Source organism: Oncorhynchus masou, chromosome 26 (genome assembly GCF_036934945.1).
Source record: "Oncorhynchus masou masou isolate Uvic2021 chromosome 26, UVic_Omas_1.1, whole genome shotgun sequence".
NCBI lineage: Eukaryota > Metazoa > Chordata > Actinopteri > Salmoniformes > Salmonidae > Oncorhynchus > Oncorhynchus masou.
This window is the reverse complement of record NC_088237.1, coordinates 1,520,233-1,539,675: the sequence shown is the minus strand read 5'-3', so window position 1 is coordinate 1,539,675 and position 19,443 is coordinate 1,520,233. Positions and strand designations below refer to the sequence as shown.

General features: G+C 42.2%; 1 protein-coding gene across 5 annotated transcripts in view; it reads right to left on the bottom strand.

The window, feature by feature from the left end:
• LOC135514624 (DISP complex protein LRCH3-like) overlaps positions 1-13,512 on the bottom strand; it is a 94,666-nt gene extending 81,154 nt beyond the window's left edge. For 4 of the 5 annotated variants that reach the window (XM_064938059.1, XM_064938060.1, XM_064938057.1 and 1 more), the window contains exon 1: positions 13,165-13,512. In XM_064938059.1, coding sequence (XP_064794131.1) covers positions 13,165-13,408 — 244 coding nt within the window. In that variant the 5' untranslated portion in view covers positions 13,409-13,512. The remainder of the gene's footprint in view (positions 1-13,164) is intronic. The other variant, XM_064938061.1, reaches the window with a different exon arrangement.
• Between the last annotated feature and the right edge of the window lie 5,931 nt (positions 13,513-19,443).

Below are 19,443 nucleotides of genomic sequence, written 5' to 3'. Positions count from 1 at the left end.
TTGTGTAGTGCACCAGTCCCTCATGCAGCAAAGCACCCCCACAACATGATACTGCCACCCCCGGGCTTCACGGTTGGGATGGTGTTCTTCAGCTTGCAAGTCTCACCACTTTCCTCTAACATAATGATGGTCATTACAGCCAAACAGTTTTATTTTTGTTTCACCAGACCAGACGACATTTCTCCAGAACGTACGATCTTTGTCCCCATGTGCAGTTGCAAACCGTAGACTGTTTTTTAATGGCGGTTTTGGAGCAGTGGCTTCTTAATGTCGATATAGGACTCATTTTACTATCAAAATAGATACTTTTTTACCGGTTTCCTCCAGCATCTTCACACGGTTCTTTGCTGCTGTTCTGGGATTGATTTGCACTTTTCGCACAAAAGTACATTAATCTCTAGGAGACAGAACGCGTCTCCTTCCTGAGCGGTATGACGGCTGCGTGGTCCCATGGTGTTTATACTTGCTTGTTTGTACAGATGAACGTGGTAACTTCAGGCATTTGGAAATTGCTCCCAACGATGAACCAGACTTGGAGGTTTACATTTCTTCCCCTGAGGTCTTGGCTGATTTATTTTGATTTTCCCATGATGTCAAGCAAAGAGGCACTTAGTTTGAAGGTAGGTCTTGAAATACATCCACAGGTACACCTCCAATTGACTCAAATGATGTCATTTAGCCTATCAGAAGCTTCTAAAGCCATAACATAATTTTCTAGAATTTTCCAAGCTGTTTAAAGGCACAGTCAATTTAGTGTATGTAAACTTCTGACCCACTGGAAATGTGATACAGTAAATTATAAGTGAAATAATCTGTCTGTAAACAATTGATGGAAAAATGACTTGCGTCATGAATAAAGTAGATGTCCTAACCGACTTGCCAAAACTATAGTTTGTTAAACAAGAAATTTGTGGAGTGGTTGAAAAACGAGTTTTAATGACTCCAACCTAAGTGTATGTAAACTTCCGACTTCAACTCTATGAAAAAAATTGCCTACATCAAGCCAACAAATAAAAACATTGCAGCCTGCAAGGAAGAAAATTTCTTGATAAAAAAAATAAAAAGATATCCTCAGTCTCCTCATGGCATGTCTGCAACAATCTTGAAACATTGTATCAACTGTGTCCAGCTGAAGCTTGTACTAGCAAACTTGCAACAGTTTATAAAATATTCTGGGCCCTCAGTTTCATGAGCTTGGGACAGTCACAGCTGTAGGCTATTTGTGCAAGAGATAACAAGTAAAACAGGTATTTTATGAAGTTTCCACTATCAGAGTATTACATTTCTCCCTTTCATGTCAAGTGGTTATCAAAAGGGAGAGCTGGAAATATTTTTCAAATACATTGAGGAACTACTGTCATTCTCAAATGGATATGGATGTAAAAACAGACATTCTTTACTTGCTGTTTGAGGTGAAATATGTTTTTGAGAAGCGCCACAGCACATTACTGGTGGTGACAGAAATACTAATCAGACATCCCCAAATGGTAACATTTATAGGCCTACATTTGCGTGCAGGACAGGTAGCCTAGGTCTACTTCGATATGCGTAATCAGGTGTACGTCCGGATTCAACATTGACAAGAGCGCTCCAAACAAAAGACAATGAATCAATTGACAAAACTCATAAATGTAATAAAATAACCAAAACCTGTAGCATATAGGTTTGTGAGCTCTGCAAACAATGCGTGAACTCCAACAATGAGAACAGTAAACGACTGTAATAATAATAATAGCAATAACAACAACAGAACTAACAAATTACCATAACCAAACAAACATGGCTGATTAGAAATTATGGGAATTAACAGTAAATGCAGGCTACTAATGGAAATATGTAGTGGTGGTTCCAGGGGTCCCCAAACTTTATAGACCCGTACCCCTTTAAAACACTCAACCTCCAGCTGTGTACCCCCTCCAGCACCAGGATGAGCGCAATCTCAAATGTTGTTTTTTGCCATCATTGTAGTAAGCCTGCCACACACCCCCTCCCCTGTATGATACATTTATTAAACATAAGAATGAGTGAGTTGTCGTCAAAACCAGAGCTCTTATAGGACCAGGGCACAAATAATATAATAATCAATCAATTTGCTCTTTATTTAACCATCTTACATATAGAACCTTATTTGTTCATAAAAAATGGTGAATAACTCACCACAGGTTAATGAGAAGGGTGTGCTTGAAAGGATGCACATAACTCTGCAATGTTGGGTTGTGCTTTTTACTATAAGAAACTCGTCATCATGCAAGCGGTCAGACAAGTGAAAATAACAGTCAGTAAAGTAAACTTTAAGCTCGCCTCTCAATTAAAAACAACATGTCAATACTTTGCCCCTTGATAACCAGCGTACTTCAGTATGTTGTAAAGGTGTTACATGGTCGCTGCCCATATCATTGCATAGTGCAGAAAATACACGAGAGTTCAGGGGCCTTGCTTTAACAAAGTTAATCATTTTCACTGTAGTGTCCAAAATGTCTTTCAAGCTGTCAGGCATTCCCTTGGCAGCAAGAGCCTCTCGGTGGATGCTGCAGTGTACCCAAGTGGCGTCGGGAGCAACTGCTTGCAAGCGCATTACCACTCTACCATGTCTCCCTGTCATGGCGTTTGCGCCATCAGTACAGATAACACATCCTGACCACAGAAGTCCATTTGAAGTCACAAAGCTGCCCAGTACTTAAAAAATATCCTCTCATGTTGTCCTGGTTTCCGGTGATTCGCAGAAGAGGATGTCTTTCTTAATTGACCCCCCATAAACCTAACGGACATTTACCAGGAGCTGTGCCAGCCCCCCCCCCCCCATGTCTGTTGACTCATCCAGCTGTAATGCATAGAATTCACTGGCTTGTATGCGAAGCAGTAATTGTTTCAAAACATTGCCTGCCATGTTACTGATGCATCATGAAACAATGTTGTTTGATGAAGGCATTGTCTGTATAGTTTTTTGGGGCCTTTTCACCCCCATCATTGTTCACCATATAAGACGCCTCTAACCCCTTCTTATTAAATGGCATTTGCTGCTTTTATACATTACCGTTCAAAGTTTGGGGTTAATTACATATGTCCTTGATTTCAAAAGGAAAGGCGATTTTTTTGTCCATTAAAATAACATCAAACTGACCCGAAATACAGTGTAGACATTGTTAATGTTGTAAATGACTATCGTACCTGGAAACGGCTGATATTTAATGGAATATCTCAATAGGCGTGCAGAGGCCCATTATCAGCAACCATCACTCCTGTGTTCCAATAGCACGTTGTGTTAGATAATAATTTTAAAAGGATAATTGATCATTATTAAAACCTTTTGCAATTATGTTAGCACAGCTGAAAACTGTTGGTCCGATTAAAGAAGCAATAAAAAAACTGGCCTTCTTTAGAGTAGTTGAGTATCTAGAGCATCAGTATTTGTGGGTTCAATTACCAGCTCAAAATGTCCAGAAACAAATAACTTTATTTTGAAACTCATTAGTCTATTCTTGTTCTGAGAAAGGAAGGCTATTCCATGTGAGAAATTGCCAAGAAACTGAAGATTTCATACAACGCTGTGTACTACTCCCTTCACAGCACAGAGCAAACTGTCTCTAACCAGAATAGAAAGAGTGGGAGGCCCCGGTGCACAACTGAGCAAGATAACAAGTACTTTAGTGTGTCTAGTTTGAGAACCAGACACCTCACAAGTCCTCAACTGGCAGCTTCATTAAACAGTACCCACAAAACACCAGTCTCCCAGAGACGCCTCTTCACTGTTGACATTGAGACTGGTGTTTTGCGGGTAATATTTGCATTCTCATGTTTCAGAGGACGCATGACTCAAACTTAGCCTTTCCTGAGCCCGTTGGGGAGTTGCAGCGATGAGACAAGATCGTAATTGGATGACAAAATAGGGGAGACGAAGGGGTTAAAAAAAAAATTGTACAAAAAATATTTAATTGGTTGGGATTTTGGTAAAAGCAATGAGTTTTCTACCCAAAGTTAAAGAAAACGTGATCCATTTAAGAAACAAGAGACATTAAATTCATAAAGGGTGTGGTGGTCGTAGGAACAGCAGCATCTAATGAGCAACACTTTCACACTAACTTATGGTAAAGAAAGCCAGTAACTTCAATGTCTAATTTGTCTGAACAGGGGAAAATAACCATCACCAGATTCACAGAGAGAACATTACATTAGGTTGTCAGAGAAAGGAAGGCTATTCCATCGCTGCAACTCCCCAACGGGCTCAGGAAAGGCTAAGTTTGAGTCATGCGTCCTCTGAAACATGAGAATGCAAATATTACCCGCAAAACACCAGTCTCAATGTCAACAGTGAAGAGGCGTACCTTGGCATCATACTTGATTCCAACCTCTTTTAAAAAGCATGTGAAAAAGGTAATTCAAATAACTAAATTCAACCTAGCTAATTTCCGATTTATACGAAATTGTTTGACTACAGAGGTAGCAAAACTGTACTTCAACTCTATGATACTCCCCCACTGAACATACTGCTTGACTAGTTGGGCCCAAGCTTGCTGTACAACATTAAAACCTATTCAGTCTGTCTACAAACAGGCTCTCAAAGTGCTTGATAGGAAGCCCAACAGCCATCATCATTGTCACATCCTTAGAAAGCATGAGCTCTTGAGTTGGGAAAATCTTGTGCAATACACCGACGCATGTCTTGTATTCAAGATCCTTAATGGCCTGGCTCCCCCTCCACTCAATATTTTTGTTAAACAGAAAACCCAGACATATGGCAGCAGATCCACAAGGTCTGCCATGAGAGGTGACTGTATAGTTCCCCTAAGAAAAAGCACCTTTAGTAAATCTGCATTCTCTGTGAGAGCTTCCCATGTCTGGAATACACTGCCATCAGACACATAACTGCACCACATATCACACTTTCACAAAATGCTTGAAGACATGGCTAAAGGTCAATCAGATTTGTGAACATGGTCCCTAGCTGTGTGTTGCCGCTTTCCATGTTGTCTGTTGTCTGTAGCTTGTGAGGTGTGGAAACTCTTTGTTGCTTTTATGAATTTTGTCTTGCTGCTTTTTGCTCTATGTTGCTCTGTCTGTATGCTACGTCTTGCTTGTCCTATATTGCTATGTCTTGCTTGTTCTATGTTGCTATTGTCTATATTGTAATTGTTTTTAATAACCTGCCCAGGGACTGCGGTTGAAAATTAGCCGGCTGGCTAAAACCGGCACTTTTACTGAAACGTTGATTAATGTGCACTGTCCCTGTAAAAATAAAAATAAACTCAAACTCAAACTCAAACTCAAACTCAAACTCAAACTCAAACTCAAACTCAAACTCAAACTCAAACTCAAACTCAAACTCAAACTCAAACTCAAACTCAAACTCAGACAGAACTAATATCATATACTGGTTGTTGGGGTGGGATGTGTGGAGGGCCTGTAGGTGGCTATTGATCATTTTATTCGATTCCTCATGTCTAATACATTATTAGGAAGAATTATGCTCAAAATCGTGTTATAGTACAAATCAGATGTTAGGTACTATATTTATTGAAGACATGAATCCTATAAATTAAAAATGGCCAATTTGGGTGCAATCAATTAGCTTAATATCTCAGAGATCAAATTATATTTAAAAAAAATCATGTTTCAGGAATGCAAATCTCAAGGGTTTCTAACTTCCTAACAATCTGAGATGGAAGAGGATTTAGACGCACACCTTGTGCACTTTGAGGTGGAATGACTCATACAGAAATGGATAGCCAAACTATAACAGAAGATCTATGTCAAAACATTGACTATCAGTCTTTGGTAAATTCCCCATTCCCCCAGTGTTTTGTTAACCTATAAATTGTTGCTGTGCGTGTGGGTTTTTGCTGTATGGGTGCTGCCAGGGCGGCCAAACAAGTTGGCTCTGTTGTTGTTTGGCCCAGAATTGATGGGATTACTCAATCTCTTCATGTGACAAACAGGAGGAAGAGGTATCGTAACAACACTGGCCCTGTCAGTCTTCCTCTCCCTGCCCTATCATCCTCCTCCTCCCAAGCATCACACTTCCACGAAGAGAGTCATCAGTTATTCTTCTATAGGTCCCTGCTCGGGAGAAAAGAATGGTCCTTGCCTCCCAAACATCTCTTTACTCTTCATCATTTAACATCACTTTTCAGACCTCACATCAGTCTGCCTACCATTGCCCCTGATTCCATCTCCCAAAATCACCCCCCAGACTGTTACCGATTGGTAATTAAAACCAGATTGTCTGCCAAAATACTATTTTAGTTTGCCTGCTGAACTATGGCCTAGGCATTAGTAAAAAGGAGCAAGCCACGTGAGCCTTCAGGTTTTATGAAGGGTAACTTATTATGAACATGGTTGTCTGAACAACATACAGCACAACTCCACTGGTCACTCTTGATTTCTCTATGGCCATGCCACTAATTGGTACCCAGTAGAGCAGAAGAGAAACAATTTAACTTCGAGGTCACTTCCGCCCATCCAGACAATCGATATTGACCCAGATACATCCCAACAGACACTCGGTGTGAGACTGAGTGTGTGTAAGTTGTGCAAGGGTCGCCCGCACCCGCCCGCAATTGCTAATAACCTATTAGCAACAGCCTGACTATAAGTAAAAATCTGAGGCCTGCACAGAACCCTAACCAGCTAATACAGAGAATGCGCTGTAGGCTACAGTCAGCAATGGCAAAAATTGTAACAGGGGTGCCAGATTTTTTTTTTGTCCACTTGTCTGTAATATATACTGAACAAAGATATGAAACATCATGTAAAGTGCTGGTTCAATCTTTCATGAGTTGAAATAAAAGACCACAGAAATGTTCCATATGCACAAAAAAACGTATTTCTTTAAAATGTTGTGCACAAATGTGTTAACATCTGTTAGTGAGCATTTATTTATCCTTTGTCAAGACAATCCATCCACCTGACAGGTGTGGTATATCAAGATGCTGATTAAACAGCACGATCATTACACAGGTGCACCTTGTGCTGGGGGGAAATAAAAGGTCACTGTGCAGTTTGTCACACAACACAATGCTACATGTCTCAAGTTGAGGGAGCGCACAATTGGCATGCTGACTGCAGGAATGTCCACCAGAGCTGTTGCCATATAATTTAATGTTAATTTCTGTACCATACTTGGCAGTACATCCAACCGACCAGACCTCCACATCTGGAAACATGACCGAATACAAACAGTGTAGCTATTCTCTCCGCAAGGCAATCAAACAAGCTAAGCATCAGTATAGAGACAAAGTAGAATCTCAATTCAACGGCTCAGACACAAGAGGTATGTGGCAGGGTCTTCAGTCAATCATGGATTACAAAAAGAAAACCAGCCCTGTCACCGACCAGGATGTCTTGCTCCCAGGCAGACTAAATAACTTTTTTGCCCGCTTTGAGGACAATACAGTGCCACTGACACGCCTGCAACGAAAACATGCGGTCTCTCCTTCACTGCAGCAGAGGTGAGTAAAACATTTAAACGTGTTAACCCTCGCAAGGCTGCAGGCCCAGACGGCATCGCCAGCCGCACCCTCAGAGCATGCGCAGACCAGCTGGCTGGTGTGTTTACGGACATATTCAATCAATCCCTATCCGAGTGTGCTGTTCCCACATGCTTCAAGAGGGCCACCATTGTTCCTGTTCTCAAGAAATCTAAGGTCACTGAGCTAAACGACTACCGCCCCGTAGCACTCACTTCCGTCATCATGAAGTGCTTTGAGAGACTAGTCAAGGACCATATCACCTCCACACTACCTGACACCCTAGACGCACTCCAATTTGCTTACTGCCCAAATAGGTCCACAGACGATGCAATCTCAACCACACTGCACACTGCCCTAACCCATCTGGACAAGAGGAATACCTATGTGAGAATGTTGTTCATCGACTACAGCTCGGCATTTAACACCATAGTACCCTCCAAGCTCGTCATCAAGCTCGAGACCCTGGGTCTCGACCCCGCCCTGTGCAACTGGGTACTGGACTTCCTGATGGGCCGCCCCCAGGTGGTGAGGGTAGGCAACAACATCTCCACCCCGCTGATCCTCAACACTGGGACCCCACAAGGATGCGTTCTGGGCCCTCTCCTGTACTCCCTGTTCACCCACGACTGCGTGGCCACGCACGCCTCCAACTCAATCATCAAGTTTGCGGACGACACAAGTAGTAGGCTTGATTACCAACAACGACAAGACGGCCTACAGGGAGGAGGTGAGGGCCCTCGGAGTGTGGTGTAAGGACAATAACCTCACACTCAACGTCAACAAAACTAAGGAGATGATTGTGGACTTCAGGAAACAGGCAGAGGGAACACCCCCCTATCCACATCGATGGAACAGTAGTGGAGAGGGTAGTAAGTTAAGTTACTCGGCGTACACATCAGAGACAAACTGAATTGGTCCACCCACACAGACAGCATCGTAAAGAAGGCGCAGCAGCGCCTCTTCAACCTCAGGAGGCTGAAGAAATTCGGCCTGTCACCAAAAGCACTCACAAACTTCTACAGATGCACAATCGAGAGCATCCTGTCGGGCTGTATCACCGCCTGGTACGGCAACTGCTCCGCCCACAACCGTAAGGCTCTCCAGAAGGTAGTGAGGTCTGCACAACGCATCACCGGGGGCAAACTACCTGCCCTCCAGGACACCTACACCACCCGATGACACAGGAAGACCATAAAGATCATCAAGGACAACAACCACCCGAGCCACTGCCTGTTCACCCCGCTATCATCCAGAAGGCGAGGTCAGTACAGGTGCGTCAAAGCTGGGACCGAGAGACTGAAAAACAGCTTCTATCTCAAGGCCATCAGACTGTTAAACAGCCACCACTAACATTGAGTGGCTGCTGCCAACACACTGACACTGACTCAACTCCAGCCACTTTAATAATGGGAATTGATGGGAAATGTAAAATATATCACTAGCCACTTTAAACAATGCTACTTAATATAATGTTTACATACCCTACAGTATTCATCTCATATGTATACGTATATACTGTACTCTATATCATCTACTGCATCTTTATGTAATACATGTATCACTAGCCACTTTAACTATGCCACTTTGTTTACATACTCATCTCATATGTATATACTGTACTCGATACCATCTACTGTATCTTGCCTATGCTGCTCTGTACCATCACTCATTCATATATCTTTATGTACATATTCTTTATCCCCTTATACACACACAAGTGTAAGACAGTAGTTTTGGAATTGTTAGTTAGATTACTTGTTGGTTATTACTGCATTGTCGGAACTAGAAGCACAAGCATTTCGCTACACTCGCATTAACATCTGCTAACCAGGTGTATGTGACAAATAAAATTTGATTTGATTTGGTATGGTTCCCAAATAATGGGTGGGCCTAGAGTGCATTCTGAGAGTTCAGACTCCTAAACCCTTTTCACATAAAATTAAATTGTTTTTGTCACATACACGTGTTTAGCAGATGTTATTGCGGATGTAGCGAAACGCTTGAGTTTCTATCTCTAACAGTGTCGTAATATTAAACATATTTCACAACACACACAAATCTAAAGTAAAGGAATGAATTATGAATATATAAATATTTGGGCAAGCAATGTCAGAGCAGCACAGACTAAGATACAGTCGAATCGGATAGAATACAGTATATACATATATGAGTAATACATAGACTAAGATACAGTAGAATAGTATAGAAAACAGTATATACATATGAGATGAGTAATGCCAGATATGTAAATATTATTAAAGTGACTAGTGTTCCATTCCTTAAAGTGGCCAGTGATTTCTAGTCTATGACTATAGGCAGCAGCCTCTTATGTTAGTGATGGCTGTTTAGCAGTCTGATGGCCTTGAGATAGAAGCTGTTTTTCAATCTCTCCGTCCCAGCTTTGATGCACCTGTACTGACCTCGCCTTCTGGACGTAGCAGGCAGTGGCTCGGTTAGTTGTTGTCCTTTTCCACATTTTGTTACAGACTTATTCTAAAACGGATTAAAAATATATATAATCCTCAATTTACACACAACAAATACCCCATAGTTAAAATGTTTTTAGAAATGTTTTGCAAATGTATTAAAAATAAAAAAACAGAAATACCTTTACATAAGTATTCAGACCCTTTGCTATGAGATTCAATTGAGCACAAGTGCATCCTGTTTCCACTGGTCATCCTTGAGATGTTTCTACAACTTGGAGTCCACCTGTGATAATTTCAAATGATTGGACATGATTTGGATAGACACACACTTGTCTATTTAAGGTGCATGTCCGAGCAAAATCCAAGCGATGAGGCCCAAAGGAATTGTCCGTAAAGCTTGGAGACCGGATTATGTCGAGGCACAGATCTGGGGAAGTATACCAAAAAATGTATGCCGCATTGAAGGTCCCCAAGAACACAGTGGCCTCCATCATTCTTAAATGGAAGAAGCTTGGAACCACCAAGACTCGTCCTAGAGCTGGCCATTCGGCCAAATTGAGCAACAGGGGGAGAAAGGCCTTGGTCAGGGAGGTGACCAAGAACCCGATGGTCACTCTGACCAAGCTCCAGAGTTCCTCTGTGGAGATGGGAGAACCATCCAAAAGGACAACCATCTCTGTAGCTCTCCACCAATCAGGCCTTTATGGTAGAGTGCCCAGACAGAAGCCTCTCCTCAATAAAAGGCACATGATTGTTTTGTCTTTAGGCTATTCAACCCAGCCGCCACACACCTGCCCTTCATCCACACAATATTTAAAGTGGAACTGACAGCATTAACTACTTTGCAGATGTGAAACAGACAAAAATAATATCAGCCAAAAATATAAAATTCCCAGTTTATGCTCCAAAACCAACTTCACGGATTATAACTGACTCAACATTCCATGACCTACACTAAGGCATTATTGTCAGAAAAGATGGATGCAGTTCAATGCATGAATAATATAATTCACCAATACATTTCTGGGTAGTCCCAAAAAATATTGCTATCAGGTTGTAAATCACAGCTGGCCTGGTACATAGGCTAGTGTATCTATTCATGTAGCAAGCTAAAAACATGGAGCCTAATACTCGCTAGATAGCTAGCTGCTACAAACACATAACACCCACTGAATATGACCGGTGTCAATAAAGTAGGCAAAAAAAGTAAGTCACGAATGCTCTAGATAACATGTAAACAGCCTAACCAACTCTCAGTGCGAGTAAGATGGTCAATGAGGTTCTCTCATTTGTGTCAGGAAAAAGCTAGCAAGCTAGCCAGTTAGCTTGGGTGCTTGGTTGAGACAAGCATGGATTGGCAGGCCAGCTGCAGAAGGACGAGTAGGATACAATTTCCCAACATTTACCAGTGTAATTTTCATGGTCAACTGGCTGAAAAAGTTTGAGGGGGTTTATCTAATGGTCCTTCATTAGACTTTAGCACATCTTGCTCTGACTAGCATTAGTTGTTGATCTTGATCTTGTTGATGTGCATAACTCAGGGAGAAAGAGCCAGCCTTTCCATGTTTGTTTCATCAATAGGACTGTACAGTTCCCAAATGGAAGAGGACTCCAGTGGTATTTGTAGAAATCCATTCAGGTGTATTTAGTGGCTTTTGGCGAATGCGTTCTAATGATCTAAAGTCGCGCTGTTGCTACTGCCTGTAAACACACAGTCCAGTTCAAAATGAATGATGGCAGGCCCTACTGCCTGTAAACACACAGTCCAGTTCAAAGTGAATGATGACAGGCCCATGTGGCAACTGGCTTGTTTTCATAGAGGCCTATTGTAGCTCTGATTACGCAGACTGGTGCGCCATAGCCAGATTCCGCTCCTGTACGAGATAAAAACATTTATATACTGCAGTGCCTATAAATTGTTAAAACGCACAGCTGCATTCCCACTCTATATTGCTATAAAATTTTCACAAATCCCTTAGAATATTTGGGAATTATATATACTAAGAATTTATGAAAATGTAAAATGGCCATGATTGTTCACTGGTCAGAATTTGCAGTTTTTTTTTAAGGTGTTGTATTCTTCCTGGGGTGTATATGAATAGATTTTAATAATATTTCATGTTGCTTAATGACCCTAAACCCGCCTGCCCTGCAGATATAACTGCAGGTTATGAGTCAACCCGCCCAGGGCAAAAAAAAACTCATAAGAGGTTAATTCCTGCATTCAATAGGCCTATAGGAGACAGAAGAAACGTGAAATTTGTGAAAGAAGGGGAAAACTATAGAAGAGAGAAGTACTGTTATGTCATGAGCCATCCAAACTATACGTGTGTTTAGTGGCCGTTTGTGACCGTCTGGAGCAGGGTTCATGAAAGTGCCACATGGTGTCAAAGCCCAACCCCCCCCAGGCAACCACAATCCCTCAACATCTGAACTGACTGTCCACCGCACATAAGCAGTGACGACCGTGCAGCGTACCATGCCTAAAAATGAGCATCGCATCACAAACAAAAATAAATCCCCGTACAGTATTCCCTCCCTCATTTTCAGAGCCACAAGTTGACGGCAAAAACAGGTAATGGCGACAACACTGGTTGTTGATTCTAATCCTTACACATCCAATAGGCGTCCCGATCTGCCAGTTCTCGCTCAACGTATTATAACGTGTTGAGTGTCTGGGAATGTACTTGCAGCAGACACATATAACATTTTACAACTAGCTAGCTACATCCATATGAAAATATGAACTGACGAAAGTTGGGCGTAGCTAGATAGCGTCAACAAGCCACCAGTCAAATAAACGTTGCGTTCAAGCTAGTCAGTTAACTATAACCTCATACGTTAGCTAACGCTACAAATAAACAGGAACATTGCCACATCGCTAACTTATTTAACATGGAGCTAGTTGAGCAAATAGTTAACTTTAACTAAGTAACTAAGCAATTTAGTTTGCTAGTAGCCAAACCGTAATTCTCGTTCAGTCACACCCGTGTCTACTGTCTCTGGAAACGTCTGGACGCTGGCTAGCTGGCTAACCTTAGCTCGCTTGCTAATGTTGTTGGCCAGGCAGTGTCCTGGCGTTAGCTAGCAGGCTAACTTGGTACTCCAAGTCAAAACAAGTTTATTTTTCGAGCCGGTGGCTGGCTGGCTGGCTAGTTACCCACCCACCGTCGAGGTGTCTTTTTGAGGTTGTTCCATGTAATTGTATTATCAACATTTTAAAGACAAGTTCCATCTATTCTGCTGCGCGAGTCTCGATCTCCACTCACCGGCCCGAGTTGTGTCTGTGAGGTCGTGGTTTGCGGCGCTCCTCGGGAACTCCTTCAGTTTCCTGCCGCTGAGGTTGAGGCAACCAGTTGCCGAGGCTTCGTCTAATGCCCTGTCCAGTGACCGATTCCAAGGTACAGGAACCGGTACCCCAACTCCATTCCCGGGAGCGCCTACAGTTCCAGAATTGCCGACCGCAAAAGTAAGTCCGGTGTTCTCCGCAGACAGCAACACCGAGGCCGCCATTACACAGCTTGCTAACTCCCACCGATTCTCCCAATTCTGGAGCCCCTAGATAGTAGTACGCAGGCGCATAATGTGAGGGCAGACTGAAAGCGTTGAGGAAGGGAGAGGCTAGTTTGGGAATTCGTCATGCGCAGTGATGATAAATTAGAAAAATTTCCCCACCCGAGCCGTACATACTTTCAAAGCAACGAGATATGAATGACGCCATCCATCTGCTGGTGTGACGTTCCTGGCTGTTTTGGATTTGCTTCTCAAAATCATTTTGTGTTACTTTGAACTTTGTCACAATCATTAGGCATTTTAAAGTCTAAAAACGACAGATAGTGGTCCTCAATAGGGGGATTGGAGCCCCAGGAAGTTGATTACAGGGGTCCCTGAAAAAAACAGATGAAACAGAAGAACCATAATATAAAACGAACGAACTGGTGGGTCTCAGAAAGGAAACGTTTGAGAACCCCAACAATAGTACTTAGGTAGTGGCCTATAATGATACTGTAGTCCAAGAATGCAAGTGTGTCTGCCTGACCACTATTGAAAACAGCTTGATTGGTTTAAACTTTTATAATCCCAAAGGTAACTAGATCAAATCAAATTGAAGAATAATACAAACAAATTGGCCCAATTGAAATATTGCGTGTATTACATATCAGTTAACTAGTATAGCTCCTGCCAATCAGGGTAATTTTGTAAATGCCAGATCTCCATGGCAAAACGCATACTTCACCAACGTTTTCGCCAGTGCCGTCTGAGATGTTGACTAACCTACTAACGGACCAGGTTAGATCCACAGTCCCCTCCCCAATTTCATTGTGGGGGAAAATAATCTGTCTTAAACATCAAATTCAAATGCTTACCATAGCTTGATGTCAGTCCATTGAGAGGACAGAAATGTTATGTTATTCAAATTATATTACATAGAATCATCTGCTATAGCAGATGTTATCAACTGAACATTTGAGTGATAGTGGACTGTCAGTGCCGAGAAGCCAGTGAAACAAAAACATCCTCCACTGGACTGTCCACTATCCTACCACAGTACTAATTAATTGTATTGCAACAATACCGAATTTACTCAACAGGTATCAGTCAGTGTTAAAACAAATGGTGAGAATAATCAAAATAAGACAAAAGTTTACTGAGTTCATAAAAAACAAGGCAAGAGTAAGCATGTCCCACATGAACGATGCAGCACCCCCTTGGGCCAATCAGTGTAATTTTGTAAACAATGTTATGACAAGACTCATCATTAACCCAAGATTAATCCAAATCAGGCCAGTGGTGTCAGAGATTGTGTAGGTTATCTAGACTCATCCCTGAGCAAGTTAGCCAAATTTCAACACTCTTGAGTCAAACAGATCAAGAGATATAAACATGTGCCCATTATAGCACCACCGTTTGGGGTTCGATATGAATGTTCAAATCAAAATCGTAATAGTCACATGTGCCGAATACAACAGGTGTAGACCTTACTGTGAATTGCTTACTTACACGCTCCTAACCAACAATGCAGTTTAAAAAAAATACAGATAAGAATAAGAGTGAAAGTAACAAGTAATTAAAGAGCAGCAGTAAAATAACAATAATGAGACTATATACAGGGGGACACCAGTACAGTGTCAATGTGCGGGGGCACCGGTTAGTTGAGGTAATATGTACATGTCGGTAGAGTTATTAAAGTGACTATGCATAGATGATAACAACAGGCGGTGTAAAAGAGGGGGGGTGGGGGGGGTGGCTCAATGCAAATAGCCCGGGTAGCCATTTCATTAGGTGTTCAGGAATCTTATGGCTTGGGGGCTAGAAGCTGTTTAGAAGCCTTTTGGACCTAGACTCGGCGCTCCGGTACTGCTTGCCATGCTGTAGCAGAGAGAACAGTCTATGACTAGGGTGGCTGGAGTCTGACAATTGTAGGGCCTTCCTCTGACACCACCTGTTATAGAGGTCCTGGATGGCAGGAAGCTTGGCCCCAGTGATGTACTGGGCCGTTCGCACTACCCTCTGTAGTTCCTTGCGGTCGGACGCCGAGCAGTTGCCATACCAGGCAGTGATGCAACCATGCTCTCGATGGTGCAGCTGTAGAACCTTTTGAGGATCTGAGGACCCATGCCAAATCTTTTCAGTTTCCTGGTGGGGAATAAGTTTTGTCGTACCCTCTTCACGACTGTCTTGGTGTGCTTGGACCATGTTAGTTTGTTGGTGATGTGGACACCAAGGAACTTGAAGCTCTCAACCTGATCCAATGCAGCCCCGTCAATGAGAATGGGGGCGTGCTCGGTCATCTTTTTCCTGTAGTCCACAATCATCTCCTTTGTCTTGATCACGTTGAGGGAAAGGTTGTTGTCCTGGCACCACACGGCAAGGTCTCTGACCTCCTCCCTATAGGCTGTCTCATTGTTGCCAGTGGTCAGGCTTACCACTGTTGTGTCATCTGCAAACTTAATGATGGTGTTGGAGTCGTGCCTGGCCGTGCAGTCATGAGTGAACAGGGAGTACAGGAGGGGACTGAGCACGCACCAAGGGGCCCCTGCGTTGACGATCAACGTGGCGGATGTGTTGTTACCTACCCTTCCACTTGGGGACAGCCCATCAGGAAGTCCAGGATCCAGTTGCAGAGGGAGGTGTTTAGTCAGTATATTGTTCGCATTGGCCTCGTCAGACGCGTTAAAGGAAAAAAAAAGATTCTGCCAGTCCGTGGTGAGTAATCACAGTTCTGATGTCCAGAAGTTATTTTCGGTCATAAGAGACGGTAGCCGCAACATTATGTACAAAATAAGTCAAACAACGCAAATAAACACAATCGGTTGGGGTCAAGTAAAACATCTGCCTTCTTCTCCGGTGCCCTCTTACCATTCTTGGATATGTTGAGTCTTGACAGTGTTTGTAACGTGTACCAAATGTTGTTATGTATCTGTGTGGCAGACCATGCCCATATGAATTTGTATTGGTCGGTAGCGGCCATGTTGTTTTAGGTACAAGTCTGGAAATGATTGTGTTCAGAGATCTTTGTCCATAGATGCCACATACAGTGCCTTCAGAAAGTATTAATTCATATGTCTTGACTTATTCCACATTTTTGTGTGTTACAGCCTGAATTCAAAATTTATTAAATATATGTTTTTCCTCACCCATCAACATACAATACCCCATAATAAAAAAGTGAAAACATGTTCAGACATTTTTTGAAATTTATTGAAAATGAAATACAGAAATATCTAATTTACATAAGTATTCACACCCCTGAGTCAATACTTGGTAAAATAACCATTAGTTGTGATTAAAGCTGTGTTTCTCCACACCTGGATTGTGCAATATTTGCCAATTCTTCTTCTTAAATTCTTCAAGTTCTGTCAAATGTGCTGTTGATCATTGCTGGACAACCATTTTCAGGAGTTGCCATAGATTTTCCAGTAAATCTGTCAAAACTGTAACTCTGTCACTCAGGATCATTCTTCTTGGTAAGCAACTCCAGTGGATTATTCATTAGATTAGGCCTTGTGTTTTAGGTTATTGTCCTGCTGAAAGGTGAATTCCTCCCAGTGTCTGGTGGAACGCAGACAAAAAGATTTTCCTCTAGGATTTTGCCTGTGCTTAGCACCATTCCGTTTAATTTTTATCCTGATAAACTCCAAGGCCTTAATGATTACAAGCATACCCATAACATGATGCAGCCACCACTATGCTTGAAAATATGGAGAGTGGTACAAAGTAATGTGTTGTATTGAATTTGCCCCAAACATAACACGTTGTATTCAGGGGGGTAAAAAAAGTGAATTGCGTTGCCACATTTTTTGCAGTATTAATTTAGTGCCTTGTTGCAAATGTGATGTATGTTTTGAAATATTTTTATTCTGTACGAGCTTCCTTCTTTTCACTGTCCAATTAGGTTAGTATTGTGGAGTAACGAACAATGTTGTTGATCCATCCTCAGTTTTAAAGTCACCTCATGGTGAAATCCCTGAGCGGTTTCCTTCCTCTCCGTCAACTGAGTTAGGAAGGATGCCTTTATGTTTGTAGGGACTGGGTTTATTGGGAAAGGGAAGGGAATACCTAGTCAGTTGCACAGCTGAATGCATTCAACCGAAATGCGTCTTCTGCCAAAACGTTCATGTTATCGGCACCCGGGAAGCAGTTGTTTTTGGGGCTTAACTGCCTTGCTCAAGAGCAGAACGCCAGATTTTTCCACCTTGGCTAGGGAATTTTGTTACTGGCCCAATGATTTTAACGGCTAGGCTACACCATCCACAGTGTAATTGATATCCTTTTGAACATGGTGAAGTTATTAATGTCTGCTTGTTTTATTTTTACCCATCTACCAATAGGTGCCCTTCTTTGCAAGGCATTGGAAAACCTCCCTGGTCTTGGTGGTGGAATCTGTGTTTGAAATTCACTGCTCGACTGAGGCACCTTACATACAGTGGGGCAAAAAAGTATTTAGTCAGCCACCAATTGTGCGAGTTCTCCCACTTAATTAAAAAGATGAGAGGCCTGTAATCTTCATCAAAGGTACACTTCAGCTATGACAGACAAAATGAGAAAAATAATCCAGAAAATCACATTGAAGGATTTTTAATGAATTTATTTGCAAATTATGGTGTATACAGATTAATGATCATCAATGATGTCGCTCTTGCTGCTGGTTATTCTCTGATCCACCTCTACGCAGTCACCATTCTGTATACTTCTGGCCCTTCTTTGGACACTGTGTTAACTATCCTCCAGACGAGCTTCAATGCCATACAACACTCCTTCCGTGGCCTCCAAATGTTCTTAAATGCAAGTAAAACTAAATGCATGCTCTTCAACCAATCGCTGCCCACACCTGCCTGCCCATCTAGCATCACTACTCTGGACGGTTCTGACATGTGGACAACTACAAACACCTAGGTGTTTGGCTAGACTGTAAACTCTCCTTCCAGACTCACATTAAGCATCTCCAATTCAAAATTAAATCTAGAATCGGCTTCCTATTTCACAACAAAGCACCCTTCACTCATGCTGCCAAACATATCCTCATAAAACTGACTATCCTACCGATCTTTGACTTCGGCGATGTCATTTACAAAATAGCCTCCAACAATCTACACAGCAAATTTGAATGCAGTCTATCACAGTGCCATCTGTTTTGTCACCAAAGCCCCATATACTACCCACCACTACGACCTGTATGCTCTCGTTGGCTGGCCCTTGTTTCATATTCATCACCAAACAAACTGGTTCAAGGTAACCTATAAGTCTTTGCTAGGTAAAGCACCACCTTATGTCAGCTCACTGGTCACCATAGCAGCACCCAACCTGTAGCACGCGCTCCAACAGGTATATTTCCCTGGTCACCCCCAATGCCAATTCCTCCTTTGGCCACCTTTCCTTCCAGTTCTCTGCTGCCAATGACTGGAATGAACTGCAAAAATCACTGAAGCTGGAGACTCATATCTTCCTCACAAACTTTAAGCACCAGCTGTCAGAGCAGCTCTGTCCCAACAGCAGAGCTTTCTTTTCAGCACCATGGAGTGATTCCTTATCACCACTACATCGGTCTATCAGCAGAGCCTTGTCTGGCAGAGAAACAGTTCATTCAGCCTCATTTAGTGCCTCATTTACTGCCTTTAAAAAAACAAAAACATAGCTGACTAGCTTAAATAAATGTGATTTCTACTGACAATTGAGAACAACAAACTATGCCATAAGGGAAAGATGAGCAGATAAGAGGCAATCTGTAATTTCGATTAAAACATTAATGAGTGAGCTAAGATGGACATAGTCAAAAAAAACTATTTGTTTAGCACTGAAATGTACAGCAACAGAATTCAGAACATGAGTCGTTCTTACAGTATTCTCCCTGTACACTAAGTCAGAATCATATTAAATAAAGGGGTATATAAGCAGACAATGAAAGCTCTTACAATATTTGATGATGACATTTCTCTAAAACAGGCTACAGGCAACACCAATTTAGAACAGTAGGCTAAGTTATGAGGGGGAAAGGGACCAAATGATTAAGGTGAGGCACATGGGATACTAACAGCTTACTACACAAC